The sequence below is a fragment of the Schistocerca gregaria genome, chromosome 7 (genome assembly GCF_023897955.1).
Source record: "Schistocerca gregaria isolate iqSchGreg1 chromosome 7, iqSchGreg1.2, whole genome shotgun sequence".
Lineage (NCBI taxonomy): Eukaryota > Metazoa > Arthropoda > Insecta > Orthoptera > Acrididae > Schistocerca > Schistocerca gregaria.
In genome coordinates, this window is record NC_064926.1 from 117,532,175 (window position 1) to 117,554,721 (window position 22,547).

General features: G+C 40.9%; 1 protein-coding gene across 18 annotated transcripts in view; it reads right to left on the minus strand.

Moving 5' to 3' along the window:
- Positions 1-337: 337 nt before the first annotated feature.
- The window catches only part of LOC126281344 (cleavage and polyadenylation specificity factor subunit 6), a 167,089-nt gene continuing 144,879 nt past the window's right edge, over positions 338-22,547 (minus strand). For 10 of the 18 annotated variants that reach the window (XM_049980237.1, XM_049980228.1, XM_049980229.1 and 7 more), the window contains 3 exons: positions 14,249-14,459; positions 1,119-1,217; positions 338-1,040 (listed from right to left, as the gene is read on the minus strand). In XM_049980237.1, coding sequence (XP_049836194.1) covers positions 890-1,040; positions 1,119-1,217; positions 14,249-14,459 — 461 coding nt within the window. In that variant the 3' untranslated portion in view covers positions 338-889. The remainder of the gene's footprint in view (positions 1,041-1,118; positions 1,218-14,248; positions 14,460-22,547) is intronic. The other 8 variants (XM_049980238.1, XM_049980239.1, XM_049980234.1 and 5 more) reach the window with 1 other exon arrangement.

The following is a 22,547-nucleotide window of genomic DNA, read 5'->3' on the forward strand; positions in this document are numbered from 1 at the left end:
GCTAGGTTAGAAGTGGATATCCCAGAACACAAGACAAATCATACAGTCTCTGCACCAACACACACATTTTAGCCCCTCATCTATTTAGCATGATGCAAATGAATTAATAATTAGTGCAAAGAGTGATTCTTATGAATGAAGCTCGTTATAAATAAAAAGATAGTAGCACAAATATTGTTTGCCTCTTCCAATATCAACTCTAAGCAAAAACGAGAGTACTCTTTGGTTACTCCAATACCAACAAACTTCTATCACACAATGGATGCATTTTACACTTATAATAAATAGGAGTATGGAGCATTTGGGACAATGGATACAAGGGAAAATGATATTATAATTCACAATTCAGAAGTGCCATTTATTCAAAAGCTTAAAACTACAATCTTCTTCTGTTGTTGATACTGAATACAATCTTCTTTTTCTTTCTGCCACAGGTGTCTTCAGTCCTCTTGCTGCAGCTTATCTCCAGTGATGAACTGAGTCTTCTATGTACTTAATTTACAATTAAAACAAGTCTGTCCATTCACATCTACTTGACTGAACGCTGTATGTCATACCAATTCTACAAAATACACTAATTAACTAAAGACTGCCACTGATGCATGAATTCAGTAGAAGTAATGAGATGAATTAAGATAGCTATGCATATCTTGATCCCCGTTTTAAAAGCAATCTTTCTGCGTAAAATGTTTCGTATGGAAAGAAAAACGTAGCCTACAAAAGAGAATTGGAATTTAATTTTTCTCTAATAATCTACTTTTCCTTCTGCTTAATGCAAATTCTCCTGAAATGAAATGTATTTCACCACTAAAGAAAAAAATCTATACATTATGATTAGAGATGCAAAAACGGGGTATGGTAACTACCCTGTAAAAGAAAGGTAACCCTTTTAATGGCGAGTACTACGATGGGAAGATTCTCTTTCTTCTCTTCTTTCTCTTTCACGGTCTCTTTCCCGTTCACGCTCAGGTTCACGCCTAGTCCCTTCACGTTCACGTTCCCTCTCACGATCCCTCTCACGGTACCTGTCATCATAATACCTGGAAACAAAAGAATCTTCTATATAAATTATTACTCTAAATAAATTACTACTCTCAGCAAATATGTACATAACCTACCTAGATTTAGAACTGATAACTGGAGCTGCTTCTGGTGGTTCTGGGGACTTAGCACGCGGGCGAACTGCCTGCCTGGTAGAACTGGAATAAACACTGGAACTGGATCAACAGTTCCTCAGTGAGACATTGTGATGAAAGTTTTGCAAGATCTATAATTATATGAACTAAACTAATTTGTCTCCTTACATAATACAAAAAGTTTCATTCCATGTTTTTCATCCTGTTATCCTTTCACCCAGCTTTTATGTTACAGTGTGAAAATCCATCCTTCCCAGGACTGCACTCAAGGATGCACAACAATAAATAATGAAAACTTTATGTTTATTGTTAGTATTTTCCTAAGACATCTTTTGTTCTAATCCTCCCTTTTTCATAACAATAAATTTATGATCACACAATTTATCATTAAGGAACAGTGTTGCTCCAGGAAATGTTCCATAATTCAGTAGATACATGTGGCAACAGAAATAAAGATTCCCCCCCCCCCCCCCTCAATACCGAAAAGGTAATTTCAGTTATTACTTCCAGAAATTATTACTTGATTCAATTGACATTAAATATGAATATTTGAGCAAGGAGTTGCAGTCATCTAGTCAAAGACCATTAAATTTCAATCAAAAAATAATAAAAATCTACTCAAAATTCTGCTGACCTGCTGCTTTGAATCAATCAAAAAATAGATGTGCAGTATCTATGGAAGAAATGACCACGCATTCACAAAAAATCTTGAACAAGAAAAACAATCATTTTAATAAGGCAGTTCCGACTCCTTTGCTATACACAATAGTTACGCCTGCTGCATGAACCACAGACTTTGGTGGTGTGCTGGCAGAGGAGAGTGGGAAAGTCCTTGCATGCCTGTTATGATACAGATACTGATAACCCTACAGTAAGTGTAACCACAATGGAGGGGTATCTGTGGAGAAGGGGAGACAAACTTGTTATTCCTGAAGAGAGTTGACAGCCTGTTCAGCAGTAGTTGGGGTTTACAATCTGAATGATTGACTTAGCCTTTTAACACCAGCCAACATGGCCTTGCTATGTTGGTACTGTGTGTGAAGCAAGAGGTAACTACAAGCATTATATATCCTGGGGGGACATGCAGCTCTAGTGTACAGCTTAATGATGATGGCATCAACCTGTATGAAATATTCTGGAAGTAGAATTGAGCTCCAATCAGATCTCCAAATGGGGGCTACTCAGCTGGGCATCATAATCAGGAGAAATAAACTTGGCAATTTCTGTGTCTGCCCGCATCTCGTGGTCGTGGGGTTGTGTTCTCGCTTCCCACGCCCGGGTTCCCGGGTTCGATTCCCGGCGGGGTCAGGCTTTTTCTCTGCCTCGTGATGGCTGGGTGTTGTATGATGTCCTTAGGTTGGTTAGGTTTAAGTAGTTCTAAGTTCTAGGGGACTGATGACTATAGATGTTAAGTCCCATAGTGCTCAGAGCCAATTTCTGTGTCTAAATGCAAAATATTAGAGACCATAATCAGTTAGGTAGGTTAGAGAATTTAGAAAGTGAAATGGATAAGTTGAATTTAGATATAGTGGGAATTAGAGAACTATGTAGGCTTAGCAACGAATAAGACAATAGCAATGTGGGTAAGCTATTATGGACAGATAGTGAATCCATTTAGTATACAAGATAAATACAAAGTCAACGACCCCCACATAAGTGTAAGTCTATATGCCTACTAGCTCTGCAAATGAAGAGATTGAAAGGGAGTATGCTGAGAGAAATATTTTTCAGATAGATAAGCAAGACAAAACTTTTATTGTGATGCATGTCTGGAATTCGATAGTAGGAAACAGAAGGCAGGAAAAAACAGTAGGAAAACATGAACTGGGGGGAAAGGACAGCAAGAGAGAGATGCCTGTAGAATTTTGCACAAAGTATAATACAATCATCACTAACACGTGGTTTAAGGACCATATGAAAACACTGTGTATACGGAAGAGACTTGGGGCACCGGACGGTTTTGAAATATATTTTATAATGGCAGAAAACACAAACCAGACTTTGAACTGTAAGACATTTCCATGAAACTGAAGAAACTGCAAAAAAGTAAGAGCTCAAGCACATGACATTTGGATACGCTGAAAGAACTAGAGACTGTTTAGAGTTTCAAAGGGAGTATCATGCAACAACTGACTCAAACAAGGGTAAAGGACACAACAGAAGACAAATGGGTGGGCTTTAGAGATGAAACAGTAAAGGCATCAGAGAATCAAACAGGCAAACGACAACACCCATGAGAAACTCTTGGATAACTCATGAGCTGCTAAATCTAAATGACGAAAGGACAAAACATAAAAAGGAGAAAATTAAGTACACAAAAGGAAATACAGGGAATACTCAGAAATGGGTGAAGGACAAATGCAAGGTTGTAAAAGCACACAGGTAATGGAAATGTGGGTGCCACCTATAACAAAATTAAAGACCCATATGGAAAAAGAGAAGAAGCTGTACGAACATCAAGAGCCCAGAGGACAAGCTTATACTACCCAAAGAAGGCAAAAGCCGAAGGAAATATAAAAGGGTTACATAAGGGAAACCAACATGAAGACTACATTACAGAGAGGTCAGAGAAAGTAAATGAAGCTGATATAGGAGATGATATACTGCAATAAGTATTTGATCTTGCTCCAAAAGACATAAGTCCAAACAAGACCTCTAAAGTAGACAACATTCCCTCAGAATCCCTTGGAGGGTCAGTTATGGCTAAAAACCATTCCACTTTGTATATCATACACATACCATCAGACTTCAAAAATAATGTAACAATTCCTATCGCCAAGAGAGCAGGTTCCGACAGGTGTGAATATTACTGAAATATCAGTTTAAAACTCACGCTGGCAAAAAGTGGACACACGTTATTTCCACAAGAATGGAAAGACTAACAGAAGCTTAATTGAAAAATAACACTTCAGGTTCCTGAGAAATGTAGAAACACATGAGACCACAGTAACCCTGCGACTCATCTCAGAAGAAAATTGAAGAAATTCGTCAAATTAAAGGAGGTTTTTGACAATGTTGACTGGAAAACCTATTTTGAAATTATGAGGCAGTGATTTGGAGATGGAATTAAAGTTGAAGGAGCAGAAAGAAAAACTTCAAGACTTGCGATGACATTGCAATTCTGTCAGACAACCAAAAGCCTGGAAGAGCAGTGGAATGGAACAGATCATGTATTGAAAAAAGAAAGAAAGATGAACACCAACAAAAGAAAATAAAGGATAATGGAGTGTACTCAAATCACAAATCAAACAATGTTGATAAAATTAGATTAGGAAATATGACTAAGTAGTAGGTGATGTTTGCTCTTGGGTGACAAAATAACAGGTGGGGACCAAACTACTGAGGAATAAAATGCAGACTGATAACAACAAGAAAAACATTTCTGAAAAAGAAGAATTCATTAACATCGAAGTCTGTTCTGAAGGTATCAGTATGGAACATAGCCTTGCACAAAAGTGAAATGTGGACAGTAGGTAGTTTATTGAGAAGAGAACAGAAGCTTTGGAAATGTTATGCTGTAGCAGAATGTTGAAAATTAGATGTGTAACTTTAACAACTAAAGAGGAGATAGTAAATTAAATTGGGTAGAAAAATTAATAGCATAACTTGAGTAAATGAAGGAATCAGTTGATAGGGTACACCCCAATCCATCAGGAAATAATTTTGTAATGGAAGTAAATGTGGGTGATAAAAATTTTAACAGGACACAATGTCTCGAATAGCTCTTATACGTGAAAGGCAAAGGACCTGAGTTCAGGCAAAGGACCTGAGTTCGAGTCTCAGTGCAGGATATAGCTTGAATCTGCGAGAAAGTTTCAATGTCTTAAATATTTTGCTTGATTGGAATACTCTCTTTCAAATTATGAAGGTGGCAGGGGTCAAATACAGGGAGCAAAAGGATATTTACAATTTGTACAGAAACCAGATGGCAGTTACACAAGTCGAGGGGCATGAAATCTAAGCAGTGGTTGGGAAGGGAGTGAGACAGGGTTGTAGCCTATCCCTGATGTTATTCAATCTGTATATTGAGCAAGCAGTAAAGGAAACAAAAGAAAAATTTGGAGTAGGAATTAAAATCCATGGAGAAGATATAAAAACTTTGGGGTTCGCCAATGACATTGTAATTCTGTCAGAGACAGCAAAGGACCTGGAAGAGCAGCTGAACTGAATGGACAGTGTCTTGAAAGGAGGATATAAGATGGACATCAACAAAAGCAAAACGAAAATAATGGAATGTAGTCAAATTAAATCAGGTGATGCTGAGGAAATTAGATTAGGAAATGACACATTTAAAGTAGCAAATGGAGTTTGCTGTTTGGGGAGCAAAATAACCGACAATGATCGAAGTAGAGAGGATATAAAATGTAGACTGGCGTGGTAAGGAAAGCGTTTCTGAAGAAGAGAAATTTGTTAACATCGAGTATTGATTTAAGTGTTAGGAAGTCTTTTCTGAAAGTATTTGTATGGAGTGTAGCCAAGTATGGAAGTGAAACATAGATGATAAACAGTTGAGACAAGAAGAGAATAGAAGCTTTTGAAATCTGGTGCTACAGAAGAATGCTCAAGATTAGATGGGTAAATCACTAACTAATGAGGAGGTACTGAATAGAATTGGGGAAAGATGAATTTGTGGCACAACTTGACTAGAAGAACGGATCAATTGGTAGGACATGTTCGGAGGCATCAAGGGATTACCAATTTAGTACTGGAGAGAAGAGAGGAGGGTAAACATCATAGTGGGAGACCAAGAGATGAATACACTAAGCAGATTCAAAAGGATGTAGGCTGTAGTAGTTATGCAGAGATGATGAGGCTTTCAGATGATAGACAAGTGTGGAGAGCTGCATCAAATCAATCTACAGACTAATAACAAGTTACACAAAAATTCTTTCAGACTCCCAAGCAACAATGATTTATGACAAAAACAAAATGTTGGGATTAGAAAATGACTTCCAGTAGAACAGATGTAATCCTTGGTAATGGACTGACAGTCTTCAAATTTCTAGAAAAAATAGCACTTGGTGGGGACAATACAACTCATACGTCTAAATTAGACACCTCCAGCTGTTTAAGATTCAATTTTTGGAATCCTTGATGATCACCACTGTTGTGTTGTTGTGGTGTTCAGTCCTGAGACTAGTTTGCTGCAACTCTCCATGCTACTCTATCCTGTGCAAGCTTCATCATCTCCTAGTACATACTGCAACCTACATCCTTCTAAATCTGCTTGGGGTATAAACCTATCCATTTCCCTTTCTAAATTTTCTAACGTACTTGCCCGATTAAGCGATCTGACACCTAGACAGAATTTGGCTACATCTGTTAGACTGCACTGTTACCAATAACATTGGTCTGACAAAAGTGAAGAGAACGAAGTGTGTTAGCAAAAACAGGCAGCGTACAAACTCTTTGCTAAAAATGGACGCTTTGTCATAATTGCACTAAGAAGGTAGGGTAGTACCTGCCAGTTTTGTACAACTGAAATGCTTCTCTAGGGTTTTCTAAGGAACTGATGACAAGCAACCAAATATAGACAGAAATGGGTCTTTCACTGATGTGATGCAACATCAATATTCAAAGATCCTTTATCTAGGTGGACACTATCAACATTGTTTCCCGAAGTGACTGGTAGCATAATCAAACATACACATTACTTTCTCATAAATTGGTAGCTGGCTTAAAGTGTCATTGTGATTCAGTTGCTTCTGTTCTAGGTGCTATGAGTCACTGGACAGTGGGTATGTGGGAGGTGGCAAGGTACAAGAAGTCTGTTTCTGTGCAAGGTCTGTGAAGGTCACATTTAGAGAGGCACTGCTCATCACTATAGATGCGATGGTGGCTAGGGTGAATAGAAGGGACTTACAAGTGTGGAATGGCAGTTGTGAATGAGTGGCAGCATGAAGTGGAGATTTTTTGGTGATTGGTAGATTTGATGTGGATGGAGGCACTGATGTGGCAGTCTTTGAGGTGCAGGTCAACATTGAGGAAGGTAGCTTGTTGGGTTCTGAAGAAACATAGATAAGATGTCCTCAGCCTTGTTCCAGTTCACAAAGATTCAATGAATCTGAAACAGGTGAGGGGTTAAGACTCTGGGTGTTTAGGAAGGATCCCTCTTGATGGCCAATGAATAGGTTGGCACAGGATGGTGCCACAGGCGCCGATAGCTGTACCACAGATTTGTTTGTAGGTGACGCCTTCAAAGGTGAAGTAATCGTGGTCAGGTCAGTGTGAGCAAGGAGGAGGTAATAGGTATGAAAGCAGTTGAGAATTGTGTTAAACAGCAGCAACGCCATGGGCGTTGCAGATATTAGTGCAGAGGGAGTTGGCATAGACAGTAGCGAGCAGGGCACCAGTGGTAAAGGAACTGAAACTGTGGAGAGGCAGCAAAGGAAATGGTGGGCCATTTAATTTTTTTCATAACAACACAATCCCTAACGCCTCAGCTTGTTCTGATTCACTGGGTTCTCCTCAACCATGCAAGCCACCTTCCTCGATGTTGACCTGCATCTCAGAGACTGGTACACCAGTACCTCCATCCACATCAAAACCTTCCAATCACCAACAAAACCTTCACTCCATGCTGCCACTCATTCACAACTACCAATCCACACAAGTACGTCACTTCTATACAGTGTAGTCACCCAGGCTCACCATATCTACAGTGATGGAAAGTCCCTCTTTAAATATTCCAAGTGTCTCACAGAGGACTTCAGACAACCTTGTCCAAAAAAGAATTTTTTGTGCCTTCTCTCTCCAGTCACATACCACCTCCCAGATACTCACTGTCTAGCCACAAATGAGCACACTTCTCGTAACTCAATGCACTTGGGCTGAAGCAACTGAATCATATTCTGAACCAAGGTTTGTACTTCCTCTCCTCGTGCCCTCAAATGAGGAATATCCTCCTCACTATCCTCCCACAGTGATATTCTGCCACCCACTGAACTCGTGCAACACCCTTGTCGTCTCTACTACACCTCTGCTCCCAGGCCTTTGCCTTAGTCTCATATCCCTGTAATAGACCTCCCACCACACACTACTCCAGTCAAGTTGTCCTTACTTCCTGATTGTGTACAGAGCCAATCCCTACACATGAGAAATTTACTGTGGATATTTTGGTGTCATAGAATGTCATAGTGATCATATACTTTTCACTTTTCCAAGAAAGTTTTGCTGAAATACATTGTTATAGGAACAAATTTTAAACAGTGATACATTGATGTTAATAAGGCCTTTACTAGGGACACTCAACGAGGTGTCTGAATGTCTGTGTACAATGCAGCATATTCTTCCTTGAGACCGAAAACCAAAGCAGGTGCAACGATTTTTGAGACTGAGCTCTGTAGCTAAGACAAAAAGGTGTTCCACTGGATTCAGGCCAATCAATTTCAGGAATGTTGCTGTCCACAAATCGTCGCTTCACAGCTGTTGCTTTATGGCAGTCCACTGCCATGCTGCTAAAAACAATTTTTGGCTCCAAGATCTTCTTCTTCTGTACATAGCACGCAATACTGCAAAATGTGTGCATATCCTTACACAATGTGTGCTTTCTTTAATGCAGTAAGGGAACCGCAACCAAACAATAAAGAACATTCCCATGCCATAACACCACATCCTCCACACTTCACTGTTGGCACTACACATGATGGCAGATAACATTTTTCAGACACTTGCTGAACCCAGAGCCTTCCATTGCATTTCCACAGGGTACAGTGTGATTCATCACTACAAATCAATCATTTTCAGTCATCCACTGTACAGTTGGGTCACTCTTTACACCATGTGAAGCATTACTTAGTACTGACTACAGAAAAGTGGGCGTATGTGTAGCTGCTCGTCAATCATACCCAGTTCTTTGCAACTTCCTACACACAGTCTTTGTGCGAGCTGGACTGCTGGTAAATCTTTGGAACTCACCAGTGATACCTTCCACTGATTTCAATGTATTCTCTATAACCACTCTATGCTATGCTCAGCAGTCTGTATGTCCTACATAAGGTCTGCCTGGTCTCTGTTTAGCTGTGATTGTTCCTAGATGTTTCTATTTCATAATCACATTGCCGTGTTGGGCTACTTCAGAAGGTTTGAAATGTCCCTGATGGATCTGTTACTCTGGTGATGTCAAATGGTTAGTCCATGTACAAAGTCACTGAGTTCTCATGATTGAAATATTCTGCTGTTACTGTTTTTCTACTGATAAGAAAATACTCTCCCCTCCTTTTACACTGGCTGGTTAATCTCTCATGACATCTAGTACTCAATTACATATTACACTGGAGTGTCTGGAAATGTCTGATCTGATAATGTACAGTAATGGAGGAAATCCAATCTACGCCCTCCAAAAACTCATTAATACTACAATTTGGTAACGGCAGTCGCACACAAATAATGGATGACAGGACATTAGAAATCTATAGTAAAACTATTCCAATACACACATAATGTATGTTGACTTAGGTTCATGCATTAACCGATTATACTTCCTGAGTATGAGTCACACAGCATTCGGGACAGTATGTCAGCCACATATGTGTACTTGTGTAACACTTACAGGATGACGGAACATACTGAAATTTCATTCACTCTTCCCGAAGATAAACAAAATGATTTATTTTCATTACAACATAGGTGGTAACTCACAATTAAAGTTTATTGTTCGCAGACTAACTGTGACCTTCAAGAACAATAAAACCACAAATTGAGAAGACCATGTGGCACCAGTATCCTCAGCATTCAAAATAAACACTTACAACTGTCACTGCACAAATGCCAACTGGCATGGCGCTGCAGAACAGCTTACTCCTCAACAAAACCAGAATGCAATCTGAGGTGGTTGATGTGCAGGCCTCTCCTGTGTGTCAGTTTTTCAGCTTTATACAGTGGACGGATCTCAACACTCTAAGCACTACACGAAGAACAAAAATCAATTTGGGAGGAAGAGTGGGGGTTTATAAATCCATGCCCTATGATATGCCCATCAATACACAAGTGACAAATCTGTTTCTATTTGTGTGCTTAGTGACCACTTAACAATATGTTCAGTGGTTACAGTAACACCTTTCATTATATGTGTTGAGAAATTATATTTCAAGAATGGGGACAAAATTTTAGTCACAGACATTTCAATCACCCCCTGTAAACACAAAAATAAACATCACAACAAGCAGGAGCTAAACCTCACTCTGTGTCATATTCTACACACATCTAAAAACATCAACTGAAACTGAAAAGAGAATTAAATAGAAAATATGGTTTAGTCAGAATGTTTTCCTTTTAGAATTCACTGTCTGACATACAAATGCATTCTTACATATTCCATAGCAACAACACAGTGACTGCTATTAGACTAATCTCAGTTCCCTCCAGTGCTCAATGTTATAACTTTCCTGTTTTTGCCTGTTTATTTAGTTACAATAAAACTTTTTATGTGTATCATAAAATTTTATGTAGGATTTGCTACTGATAATGTTAAAAAAGAATAGTTTTACTATCAGTACTGTGCTGTGTAATGTACTATTATACTACGTACGTCGAGAGAAGAGCTCTGACAGCTGGCAGCGCAGTTGCCAGTATCCAACATGGACATGAAGAAAGCCAGCAGCAGTTGTCGAGCCTTATGGCAACAGTGGGGCGTTGCCACAGTAACGTAAACAAAAGCTCACAATCTGACCGACCGTCATGGATGCGCAAAGCATGTGCACCAAGGCCACGTCAACTGTTGGAGCACTTCTTTCACGATACGCACTGTAGTGACTTGTCATAACCCATACCTCTATAGAAAAGACTGATTATTACCAACAATAGTCACCAGAACAACCAGCCAACTAGCATACACATGAACTCAGAAGCAACGACGACAGTGACAAAAAGCGACAGTATGATGGAAAGCTGACTCGGAAAGCATTGTAAGCTGTTGGGAAGTTCACAAATTTATTTTATTTAGAATATTCAACAAATGAATTACATTAAAACACAAAAAACTCCCAGAAACTTAATGACGAGAAAAATTACAGTACCACATACTCTGTCTATGTGAGCAATTAGGCTCATTCCATGCCATGCCAAGCTTCTCACATGACCACCAGAGATTTTGATGCAATTTAGCAAGAACAATTGCACATTGTCACATGTTCCCGTTGAACATTAGTAAAGTTTCATGATCATGAATTCAATTCATCTGAAGATATAGCCATTTGTTTGAACCCACAGCACAGCTATCAACAGTTCACCCATGAGTTTTGGGCAACTTTGTGATAAAATCTCCAGTAACATTTTCTTGAGCGGGGGTCATCTTTGTAATAATTTTTATGCTCTCTTAATCTAAATAACATAAACCTATTTCCTGAGCAGTTTCCATATGGATAATTTGAAGCAAAGTCATCGTGGGGGGGGGGGGGGGGGGGGCATCCACATACCTGAAACTTTGCATGTAATAACTTACCAATACAAGGTCTAATAATATAAAATTTCATTCTCCTACTGCTTTCTAACAGTTTAAATTAAGGGTAAAAAGTATAACTTATGCTGAAAACACCACAAATAAATATCTTTTTTGGCCCACTTTTACAAAAGAAGTACGTGTCTTCGGTAATCTCTTTAAAAACATTTTCATTAGAAAGACGACATCTAAAAACTATATCTGGTTTTGCAATGCAAGCATATAACACACTAAGAAAATCTTTGAGATGCATTGAAAATGGGCCCATATTCTGCTGGTATTGAAATTAAACCTGGCATCTTTTATTATGTTCTGTAATTGTTTCGTACTCTCATGAGGGCTAAGAAGTGAGATAAAATCCATATAACTCAAAAAACTGGCGTGTATTTTGTCATGACTCATTGTGAAATATTTCAATCTGTTTTTCTGTTACAATTACAGAATCAGACTGGTTGTAAATGTCACCATTTAACTCTACATTATACAGGCAGTGGAGATACTGATAGCAAAATTGCTACATAACATCCACAGCACACATCATATAAAAAACCTTCCAGTTTTACATCACTGATGCATAGTGTAAATTTTGCTGAAGTTCACAGCAGTCTTCTTGACTTTTTTGGAAGAGATTCATGTTGTAGAGAATTATTGGTATGTCTTTTCATTTTGTAATGCTACTGATGTGCTAGTTTAATTTTGGTTTAAGGTACAGTGTACTTTGTGTTAGCACCAGTGTACCCATGAAAAACTGTATGAGTTGGTATGGTCAATGGTCTCTTAACCACTACTGGCTCCTATTGAAGTGATAAAGCCAGTATCACCATCACTATTGGGGGCCATGCATGGTAACTGTGCAACAGCAGCCACTGGTGAGTTTCTTTATGTGGGATCGCTGCTGATACATTTCTGTATGTGTCTGAGGCCAAGCTAGCGGAGGTCTCTTTTAGGATCCTAGGTCTATGTTTACTTCAAGTCACTTGAAGTTTTTACAGATTTCATTGATTTGCTGTAGAACGTCGTGAGTAAAGGTATACTTTTGCCAGATGATAAGACTGATCGATTGAAAAGAAATTTTGGTATGACAGAACCCAAAAATTACAAGGAAGACACCTCCTTACTTGCTGTTTTCCTGACCCAAGCTCATTTCTTATACTATCTCCCACAAACAGTACTAAACAACTGAAGAACATAACAAAAAGGTATCAAATTTATTTTAGTGCAAGTGGAATATGGGCCCATTTTCTACGTATTTTCCACCTCCACCTCCCCCCCCCCTCCCCTTAATGGACTTATATGCTTCTATGGCAAAACCGAACATATTTCTTTAGGTGGCCTAGAACTGTCTAATGAACATGCTTTAAAAGAGATTGCAGAAGACACATCTCTTGTAAACTGGGCCAAAAGTAGCAATTTTTGGAATTTTTAGAAAAATAGCGCTTTTTGCCTTCAATTCGTAAACTGTTGGAAAGCATCAGGAGAATGAAATATTCTGTTCTAAGACATTAATATAATAAGTTATTACTTGCAAAGTACAAAGATTCCAAGACTTACCAAGCGGGAAAACGCCGGCAGACAGGCACAAGAACAAAACACACAGAATTACTAGCTTTCGCAACCGATGGTTGCTTCTTCAGGAAGGAGAGGGAAGCAACCATCGGTTGCGAAAGCTAGTAATTCTGTGTGTTTTGTTCTTCTGCCTGTCTGCCGGCGTTTTCCCGCTTGGTAAGTCTTGGAATCTTTGTTTTTAATATATTTTTCCCATGTGGAAGTTTCTTTCTATTTTATTTACATCATCACATATATATATTGTTTAGCTTAAGAGAGCATGAAAAGTTGTACAAGATGACCAAGTTTTGTTTCTTTCAAGAACATATTACTGAAGATTTTATGTCTCAAAGTTGCCAGAAAGTTGATAGCTGCATTATGGAATCAAACAAATTACTATATCTTGTATTGAATTAATGGTCATGAAACTTTCCAAATGTTCACTGGGACCATGTGCAAATGTCCACACAAAATTTCGGCAAAATCTGTGATGGTCATTTGGGAACTTATTCCAAAATTAGACCACTTAGCATGGAAAGATCCATTAGCAAGTAAATTCAGATTTTCTGAGTATAAAAAGAATTAGCCATTCCTTTGGGAAAATATCAACTGACATAATTTGCACTTTTACTTGCAACAATGGACACATTTCGATTGATTTTCAAAGTAATTTTAATTTCAATGATCAAGATTTAATACTAGATGCAAAGGAATACTGACTACAGACAGGAAAAGGCACAGGAAATGACGTATCAAATGTGAGTAATCAAATGTTGTACAGTTATCAGCAGAAGGGAATAATTTGGGTTCTCCAGTTAAACTTCTTTCCACAGACCCATTTTATGTTTTAAAGCATCACTATATAGCCTGTATCAAAAGTCTCTGCAAACAGCGTAACTATTTAATCCTATCTCCTCCCCAAGACAAAGATAATATGAAGACATGAGAGAATATTAGTAACTTTAAGCTCTCTTTCATTCCTGCACTGGTGTTCCATTCTCATAATACCTTAACAGAACTGCAATTACATTGTCAATAGTCATTTCTTCGTAACACATCCTTCTTATTCACAGTAATAATCATTTTTTATGACTTAACAGTAAAACAAATGGGATACAAAGTACAATACCTGTCCTCACGGCTACGCTCACGGTAATCTCGCTCACGTTCTCTGTCTCTGCTTCGGGACCGGTCGCGTGGGTACGCATCAGCATAGTATCTGTCACGCTCACGTTCCCTTTCCCTGTCTCGACTCCTTTCTCTATATTCACGGTCACGGCTTCGAGACCTCTCTCGTCGGCGCCTGTGAGATCTTTCTCTGTCCCTTGATCGAGATCGCTCTGCAACAATTCAAAGTAGCTAGAGTCCTAACACATAAAAAAATAAATAAAATTACAAACTTTACTGAAGTTATTCACAAAACAGATGACTTACGAACACAGATATTTTTAAAAGGGTTCCTGACTGATAACTGCATGACCTTTGCAGTATGGACACTTCGTGAAAAAGTGTCTCCACACCCTCCCCGCCATCCGGTAACACTGCAGCCTCACTGTTCGTAACCAGACCAAACCAGTATTTCCTTCCACCACCATCCTAACCTCAAGACATCCTTGTCAAACTGCATTAACGTTTTTAAATAGTTCCTACTCCTACAACTGTTCCAGCTTTAAAAATTGCCTCATACACCCAAGTACCCCCATTTATTCCCGCCTTGCAATTGGTACATCCTATAATGTTAAAGACATGGTAACACACAAAACTACTTGTTCTCTTGACAACCAATGTTCACTACAGAGCTTATATATAGATATTACAGTCACCAAAGTGGTCAAACACACAAAAAACCTTCGGGCATTCACTACCCAGTTCCTGAATATGTCCCGCACCACGATTTAGAGACCCGAGCGCCTGCTGTATTACAATGACCATTTGAATGCTCCCACTCATCACTAGTTTTCCTGAACTCCGCAGACTGACAATTTATGTTCTCATCCTGCCACCCCTCTGAAAAAACAACTTAAAACTCCTCTAAAAAATTAAAACAATGAATGGAAAGTCCAGTATAAAAACAAATTCAAAAACCAATATTATGAAAAGGACAGATTGCTACACGCCACAGAGAGACGGCTGTGAATCACAGACAAGCAGAATGGAAGGACTATTAAACACTTAAGCTTTCAGATAAAAAGTCGTTCTTTGACACTCACGAACGAACGGCGCCAATAGCTGCGTGCGAGCACGCGCGCCGTCTTGCGCGTGCCAGTGTGTGTGTGTGTGTGTGTGTGTGTGTGTGTGTGTGTGTGTGTGTGTGGTGTTCTATTTCTGGACAATGACTTTTTATCTGAAAGCTTAAATGTGTAGCAGTCTTTCCAGTGAGTCCATTTGCAACTCAATGCTGCCTCCTTGTCATCAGTAGCTCTAGCAGTTTCATAATATAGTTCCTGAAACAAAAATATATATTACAACATCTTTTTAAATGGCGCAGGCACCTTTACTGTGAGGTGACTGAACCAATAACACTTAGAACTACTTAAACCTAACTAACCTAAGGACATCACACACATCCATGCCCAAGGCAGGATTCGAACCTGCAACTGTACCAGTCGCGCGGTTCCGGACAGAAGCACCTACAACCTCTCAGCCACCGCAGCCTGCTTTGTTGATTGTAGAAGGGGCATGCTTTAGCAATGGGAGTAAAAATGGGAAAATAAATGAGATAGTTTGGAACACAAAAGCAAATGAAAAGATGCATCTCAAAATTATGAACAACCACTGCCACAGTTCTGTAGCTTCGACACTGTGGCCTCTCGAAAATATAACATCACTCGCTTCAAACAAGAGACAGCCTATCTATCCCAAATACTAGGTTAAAAAGAGAGAGAGAGAGAGAGAGAGAGAGGGAGAGAGAGAAAGAGAGAGAGAGAAACGCTATATAAATCTGAATTTTTAGTTGACGGAAGAGAGAAACACGCTCCACCTTCATGAACACACCTGCACTTAAATTGCACTCCCAACCAAAAATTCCTAAAGAAAGCAACACTGTTACACCAACATTATATATTAAAAACAAAGATTCCAAGACTTACCAAACGGGAAAGCGCCGGTAGACAGGCACAATAAATAAAACACACGAACACACACACAGAATTTCTATCTTTCGCAACTGACTGTTTCTTCTTCAGGAAAGAGGGAAGGAGAGGGAAAGACGAAAGGATGTGGGTTTTAAGGGAGAGGGTAAGGAGTGATTCCAATCCCGGTAGCGGAAAGACTTACTTTAGGGGGAAAAAAAGGACGGGTATGCACTCGCACGCGCACACAAACCCATCCACACATATACAGACACAAGCAGACATATTTAAAAGCAAAGAGATGTCAGTTGAGGCTGAAGTGCACAGGCAAAGATGTTGTTGAATGACAGGTGAGGTATGAGTGGCGGCAACTTGAAATTAGTGGAGATTGAGGCCTGGTGGATAATGTGAAGAGAGGATATATTGAAGGGCAAGTTCCCATCTCCGGAGTTCGGATAGGTTGGTGTTAGTGGGAAGTATCCAGATAACCCGGATGGTGTAACACTGTGCCAAGATGTGCTGGCCGTGCACCAAGGCATGTTTAGCCACAGGATGATCCTCATTATCAACAAACACTGTCTGCCTGTGTCCATTCATGCAAATGCACAGTTTGTTGCTGGTCATTCCCACATAGAAAGCTTCACAGTGTAGGCAGTGTGGTAAATCACATGGGTGCTTTCATACGTGGCTCTGTCTTTGATCGTTTACACCTTCCGGGTTACAGGACTAGAGTAGGTGCTGGTGGGAGGATGCATGGGACAGGTTTTTTACACCAGGGGCGGTTACAAGGGTAAGAGCCAGAGGGTAGGGAAGGTGGTTTGGGGGGATGAACTAAGAGGTTACAAAGATTAGGTGGACGGCGGAAAGACACTCTTGGTGGAGTGGGGAGGATTTCATGGAGGATGGATCTCATTTCAGGGCAGGATTTGAGGAAGTCGTATCCCTGCTAGAGAGCCACATTCAGAGTCTGATCCAGTCCCGGAAAGTATCCTGTCACAAGTGGGGCACTTTTGTGGTTTTTCTGTGGGAGGTTCTGGGTATGAGGGGGTGAGGAAGTGGCTCTGGTTATTTGCTTCTGTATCAGGTCGGGAGGGTAGTTGCGGGATGCGAAAGCTGTTTTCAGGTTGTAGGTGTTATGGTTCAGGGATTCCGGACTGGAGCAGATTCGTTTGCCACGAAGATCTAGGCTGTAGGGAAGGGACCCTTTGATGTGGAATGGGTGGCAGCTGTCATAATGGAGGTACTGTTGCTTGTTGGTAGGTTTGATGTGGACGGACATCTCAAGCTGGCCATTGGACAGATGGCGGTCAACGTCAAGGAAAGTGGCATGGGATTTGGAGTAGGACCAGGTGAATCTGATGGAACCAAAGGAGTTGAGGTTGGAGAGGAAATTCTGGAGTTCTTCTTCACTGTGAGTCGAAATCAACCTCAACCTCATCTCATTGCACACAAACCCAGTCTCTCCCATCAACTCAATCTCCCACTTCCAGCTCCACTCCCTCCAAAACCTCAAAATTCCAATCCACACAATCTAGAACCACAACACCCTAATTCAGTAGTTAACCTTTCCTCCAAACCTCTCTCCCAATCCAAAACCTCTGTCCTATCCGGCCTCACTCCCAGATTCAACCAAACAGCCCTCATCAAAAATTTACTATCCTACACTCGTACTCTCTGCTGGAAATATCACTTTGCCATGAAGAAAAATGATCCTAATGTTACTCCTAATTATCCAACTCCCCAAGACACTATCCAAATTGAACACTGCCCGGAATAGTGCCGCCCTCCGTCACAGCGGGACCCACCTCCTCTTCCTCAAAATAACCCTCTCCAAACCTTCCAGGAATTTCTGACTTTCAGCCTTGCCTCTCAGTCCTTCTTAAAAAACCTTAATCCTACTCCCAACATCACCACTGCTGAAGCCCAGGCTATCCGTGATCTGAAGGGTGACCGATCCATCGTCATTCTTCCGGCGGACAAGGGTTCCATGACCGCGGTACTTGATTGTCGGGAGTATGTGGCTGAGGGACTGCGTCAGCTTTCAGACAACTCTACATACAAAGTTTGCCAAGGTAATCCCATTCTTGATGTCCAGGCGGAGCTTCAAGGAATCCTCAGAACCTTAGGGCCCCTACAAAACCTTTCACCTGACTCCATCAAGCTCCTGACCCCACCGACACCTCGCACTCCTACCTTCTACCTACTTCCTAAAATTCACAAACCCAAACATCCCGCCCTCCCCATTGTAGCTGGTTACCAAGCCCCCACAGAACTTATCTCTGCCTACGTAGATCAACAACTTCAACCCATTACATGCAGTCTCCCATCCTTCACCAACCACTTTCTCGAACGCCTGGAATCCTTACCCAATCTGTTACCCCCGGAAACCATCCTTGTAACCATTGATGCCACTTCCTTATACACAAATATTCCCCATGTTTAGGGCATAGCTGCGATGGAGCACTCCTTTCACGCCGATCACCTGCCACCCTACCTAAAACCTCTTTCCTCATTGCCTTAGCCAGCTTCATCCTGACCCACCACTTCTTCACTTTTGAAGGCCGGACATACCAACAATTAAAGGGAACAGCCATGGGTACCTGGATGGCCCCCTCGTACACCAACCTATTCGTGGGTCGCTTAGAGAAAGCCTTCTTGCTTACCCAGGCCTGCAAACCCAAAGTTTGGTACAGATTTATTGATGACATCTTCATATTCTGGACTCGCAGTGAAGAAGAACTCCAGAATTTCCTCTCCAACCTCAACTCCTTTGGTTCCATCAGATTCACCTGCACCTACTACAAATCCCATGCCACTCTCCTTGACGTTGACCACCATCTGTCCAATGGCCAGCTTCACACGTCCGCCCAAATCAAACCCACCAACAAGCAACAGTACCTCCATTATGACAGCTGCCATCCATTCCACATCAAACGGTCCCTTCCCTACAGCCTAGGTCTTCGTGGCAAACGAATCAGCTCCAGCCCGGAATTCCTGAGCCATTACATCAACAACCTGAAAACAGCTTTCGCATCCTGCAACTACCCTCCTGGCCTGATACAGAAGCAAATAACCAGAGCCACTTCCTCATCCCCTCAAACCCAGAACTTCCCACAGAAGAACCACAAAAGTGCCCCACTTGTGACAGGATACTTTCCGGGACTGGATCAGACTCTGAATGTGGCTCTCCAGCAGGGATACGACTTCCTAAAATCCTGCCCTGAAATGAGATTCATCCTCCATGAAATCCTCCCCACTCCACCAAGAGTGTCTTTCCGCCGTCCACCTAGCCTTCGTAACCTCTTAGTTCATCCCCCCAAACCACCTTCTCTACCCTCTGGCTCCTACCCTTGTAACCACCCCTGGTGTGAAAAAACCTGTCCCATGCACCCTTCCACCACCACCAACTCCAGCCTGTAACCCGGAAGAAGCACCCACGTGAATTACCAACTGACCTGCCTACACTGTGAAGCTTTTTATGTGGGAATGACCAGCAACAAACTGTGCATTCGCAAGAATGGGCACAGGCAGACAGTGCTTGTGTCTGTATATGTGTGGATAGATATGTGTGTGTTTAGGTTATGTAAGGTTAGTCCTTGTTAGCAAGTAATCATTGAAAAATATTTTTGGAATTTTGCACGATGGTCTATAGCCTCAAGAATAGTACCAATACACAGATTGGCACTGAAGCATAATGGTTAAAGTGGAATCCCCACATGCACTGCTGCTGTTGCTCACCGTGTGGCTTCAGCTACCAGAGGATGCAGTCGTCTGTGTGAGTCATCTATTTTCCACAAAGGCCTTGTTGGCCAAAAGCTTATTTGTGACTGTCTTTTTATTGTGCCTATCTGTGACTCCAGCATCTATGCTATATGGTGGGTAGAAACTTTCCTCTTCATAATACTGTTACAACATTTCACTCTGGATTTTTCATGTTTGATTCTGCACTTTCAGATAGTTATGGGTTTGAACCTCACCAGACACTCCAAAATATTTTGCATCGAAATAACTTATTGTTACTTTTATACAATTAATTGGTTTAAATAATTTTTGTTTGTTTGTGCATCTTGCTCACGACCTTTTGATCATTGTACTGACTTTTTTATTTACTCTCATTTTTTCTTCCTTTCATTATTTTTTATTTGGTACCATTGTTAATTTGATTATTGTTATTATTATTATTACTCTTATTAAGTTTTACTTAAATTTTTCCGTTTTATTATATTTTTGTCCATGCTACTGTATTCATAATTTCTATCTCTTTTTTTTTATGTTGTTTTACTTATATTCCGTTCTTTCATGTAAATGACCTGGGTTATTTTTGTCAATAGAGCAACAAGAATTTGTTTTAAATGTTTGTATGATAATTAGCATCCAAAAAATTTACATCTTTTATGAAAAATACATTGTTGGTATCACTGCACTGTCAATATAAATAGACTATTTTTGTCTTGATTTGAACAGATAGATTTTCAAATTTTGTAATAGTGCAACAGATAAATAAAAATAATTAAATTCATTAAAAACAAAGATTCCATGAGACTTACTAAGCAGGAAAGTGCTGGTAGATAGGCACAATAAAAAAACACACAAACACACACACAAAATTTCGAGCTTTCGCAACCCATGGTTGCTTCGTCAGGAAAGAGGGAAGGAGAGGGAAAGATGAAAGGATGTGGGTTTTAAGGGAGAGGGTAAGGAGTCATTCCAATCCTGGGAGCAGAAAGACTTACCTTAGGGGGGAAAAAGAACAGGTATGCGCGCACACACGCGCGCGCGCGCGCGCCCACACACACGCGCGCGCGCGCGCGCCCACACACACGCGCGCGCGCGCGCGCCCACACACACGCGCGCGCGCGCGCGCCCACACACACGCGCGCGCGCGCGCGCCCACACACACGCGCGCGCGCGCGCGCCCACACACACGCGCGCGCGCGCGCGCCCACACACACACACGCGCGCGCGCGCACACACACACACACACACACACGCGCGCGCGCGCGCGCACACACACACACGCGCGCGCGCGCGCACACACACACACAAGCGCGCGCGCGCGCGCGCACACACACACAAGCGCGCGCGCGCGCACACACACACACACGCGCGCGCACACACACACACACATTTAAAATTCAAATGTACATGATTCCAAATGCAAAAAGAAGGAAAGAAAAAAATCAAAAGAAAGTTCAATATACCTGCTAAGATTGAGCCCACAACCTTATGAATGGAAATGAAGAACATAGCTGAAAGTTACACTACAACACTAGTCTGCATAATGCTCCAATTTTGAAACTCCGGAGCATTGCCGTGACATTACAACTCTTTTTTCGTCAATTACTCACAAAAAAAAAGAGCCAATGAGGGTGATGGCTGCAGAGTGTGATACCTGTGACCCTGACCTACACCACCATATAGATGGTTTCAAAAAATCCTTACCACACCTAGGGACCTCCCCTTGTTAGTAACAGAAGCAGCTTCTTAAGGGTGAAATATTCTTTCCACGTGTAATAGTACGCACATTGCCAAATTACATCCTCTTGAAAATTATGCCTAATCAATATTTCAGTAGCATGCACTCTGGTTTTTCCTGGAGCAGCAGTTGGTTCCTGGAGATCTCCTGCATAGTTCTCCATCGTTTCCTACTTCAGAGCTCCAGACGACTTTTGACAACATTTTAAGACACGGATCATTATTCTTTGCCTACCCGAAATGGCATCATACATCATATATGAGTTTACAATAGTGACTAAGCTGGAGCCCCTGCCTACTTTCCTGCACCTTGAAGAAGAGACCATATCACATACATTGTAATTACAGACATTCACAATGAACAATTATAAGGAGCCGAGTCTGTATCCACAAACCACAACTAACAATGAGCAAATGATAAACACTTTGCAACCATTGAGAAAGTATACCACTACAAGCCACATCAAGTTGTAGAAGTGGCTATGCAAGATCAGCACCATGGCAATGCTTATGAATTCCAGGGCTCAGAGTTGCACAAAAGTGTCCCCCTTCACACAATACACTCCACATGGGTGAGGTGTCAGGGGAATTCGTCCACTGATGACTAGTTTTTGATAGAACACACTGCATTTTCATAATGACATTATTATTATTATTATTATTATTATTATTATTCAAAAATTGGCATTATACATACTTTTGTGCACCAACTGCCAATAACAGTAATACGAACAATGGGAAATCCAGGATGGAATAAGAACAATATTATGAAAAGATAAGATTGCTAATCACCATATAGTGGAGATGGTGATGAGTCACAGAAAGGAACAACAAGAAGTCTGTCAAACAAGTAAGCCTTCGGCCAAAAAGGATTTCACTGGA